We start from the raw sequence: 2235 nt of genomic DNA, 5'->3' as shown, positions 1-2235 counted from the left end.
GGCTTGGGGAGAGGGAATGGGAAAGGGATTGTGCCCTGCTCTTGGATTCAAGGAGCTGAGTCCAGGGCTTCCCTGGGGGGGGGGGCCTGGATGCTGCCGCAGGCTCAGCGTTGGGGAAACGGAGGCCCGCGGGAGCTGGAGCCGAGGCTCCGCTGTCCTCCGGCTGCCTCTCCCACGCTCCTGTCCCCCCAGGTCCGGCAGGGTGCCCAGAGCCAGCTYGCCTGCCGGGGCATCCAGACCAGCGCGGCTTGCCGGGACATCGACACCGCCGCCAAGTTCATCGGCGCCGGCGCTGCCACCGTGGGGGTGGCCGGCTCCGGGGCCGGCATCGGCACCGTCTTCGGCAGCCTCATCATCGGCTACGCCAGGTCGGAGGGGGCCCGGCCGGGGCGAAGCGGGGGGGTCAGGGGCTGGCTGCGCCCTGCTGACGGGTGTCTGTTTTCCCTGCAGGAATCCGTCCCTCAAACAACAGCTTTTCTCCTACGCCATCCTGGGCTTTGCCCTCTCCGAGGCCATGGGGCTGTTCTGCCTCATGGTGGCCTTCCTCATCCTCTTCGCCATGTGACGGAGCCGGCGCCGACGGCTTGTCCGGTCCCAAGCGCAGCTGTGAATGTTGGGCGGGGGGCAGGAAAGAGGTCCGCTCCCAACCCCGCCGTCAGAAAGGGAATAAATACGGTTTGAGAACGGGTTCTCATCTCCTCATTTTTTGGCAACCCCGGGACAGGGTGTCGTTTTCCTGTGCCCTGGGGGGGCTGCAGGACGGGATGGTGCCAGGGGGGATCCGCACTGCTCTGGGAGCACCCCGGGGTGCACAATGGGAACGGGGAGAGGCCGGGCAGCACCCGCCTGGCAGGAGCTGGACCCTCACGGTGCGGAGAAGGGACCTGACATGGGGATCCCAGGGGGGGCCCCTCCGGCATCGGGGGGCTTCTTGGGATGAATCAAACGAAGGGATGGAAAAGCTCACGATTCCCAGTGCCCGGATCGCTAGGGAAGCTGTTAGCGCTGCCCAGCCGGGGCCACGAGCGGGACGGATATTTCATGTTTCTGCCCGGGAACGTGGGCCCCGATGCGACGCGGGGAGAGCGAAGAAAGGGTCTTTGTTCGTGCTGGGCTGCGGCCCGGCGCGCTGGAGATGTTTGGCTTGGCAAGAAACCCCCCCCTCGGCCCCCCCCCCGGCTCGCCCCAGCCCTTCTCCCCTGCTGTTAGTTGTAGGGTTCCTCCCCATCTGCCCCCCTCTGCCACGGGGTTTGGGGTGACCCACGGTTTGGGGAGTCCCAGGATTTATGGAGTTGGGCTGTGCTGGGAGATGGGATGCTCCAGGATTTAGGGTGGCCCAGGATTTGGGGGGAGGTTTAGCCCCGCTAGTGGAGGGGGGACGGAGACAGAGCTGTGTCCCCACATGCCCTGGTGGGTGTCCTGCATCTGCCCCCCCCTCCCAGCAGCTCCCAGTGCAGCCCAGTTCTCCCAGTGCAGGTGGCTGCAGGGGCACCAGTACAGGCTGGGTCCATGGGGTTGGGGTGCCCTTGTGTGGGGTGTCCCCAGTTTCATGGATGTCATGTCAGGGGTGCCCTGGTGATGGGGGGTTCCTGGCATCGGGGGTGTCCCCGTGCCAGGGTGCCCCTATGTCAGCGGTGTCCCCAGTTTTGGGGGTGGCCTGGTTTTGGGGTGCTGGTGTCAGGGATGTCCTGGAATGGGGGTGTCTTGGTGTCAGGGTGTCCTGGCATTGCGGGTGTCTCCATGCTGGGGTGCTCTGGCATTGAGGGTGTCCCAGTGTTGGGGTGTCCCCAGTTTCGGGGTGTCCCGTTGTCAGGATGTCCTGGAGTGGGGGGGTGTCCCCAGCATCAGGGGTGTTCCCAGTATCAGGGGTGCCCATGTCAGGATGTCCCCAGCTTTGGGGTGTCTCGGTGTCAGGTTACCCTCGGCCCTGTGCCCGTGCCCGGCTGAAGGGCGGCCTGGGGACACGCTGTCCCCCGTGGCCTGTGTCCCCTGCCACTCTCTGTGTCCCCAAGATGGGGGGGCGTCTCTCTGTCCCCGGTGTAGGGAGGGCCTCTCCCTCAGTCTCTCTGTCCCCCCGGAGGTCTCTCTCTCGCTGTCCATCCCCCAGGGGGCGTGGGCAGATCCGCCACGCCCCCTCTGCGTCTAGGCCMCGCCCCCCGACGCCCCCCATTGGTCCCGGCGGCGTCAACTCCCCTCCTTGGGGACGGAGGGGGGCTCGGTCTCGCGAGAGTCTCG

General features: G+C 66.7%; 1 protein-coding gene across 1 annotated transcript; it reads left to right on the top strand.

Annotated features, from left to right (window-relative positions):
- The first annotated feature begins 75 nt into the window (after window positions 1–75).
- ATP5MC2 (ATP synthase membrane subunit c locus 2) lies at window positions 76–689 on the top strand. Its single transcript, XM_026089256.1, has 2 exons — window positions 76–368; window positions 451–689. Exons 1-2 carry the CDS (start codon window positions 91–93, stop codon window positions 563–565), a joined length of 393 nt encoding a protein of 130 aa, XP_025945041.1. The 5' UTR covers window positions 76–90; the 3' UTR covers window positions 566–689.
- The last annotated feature ends 1546 nt before the right edge of the window (window positions 690–2235 follow it).

Source organism: Apteryx rowi, unplaced genomic scaffold (genome assembly GCF_003343035.1).
Source record: "Apteryx rowi isolate R43461 unplaced genomic scaffold, aptRow1 scaffold_806, whole genome shotgun sequence".
NCBI classification, from domain to species: domain Eukaryota; kingdom Metazoa; phylum Chordata; class Aves; order Apterygiformes; family Apterygidae; genus Apteryx; species Apteryx rowi.
This window is presented reverse-complemented; position numbering and strand designations above follow the sequence as displayed.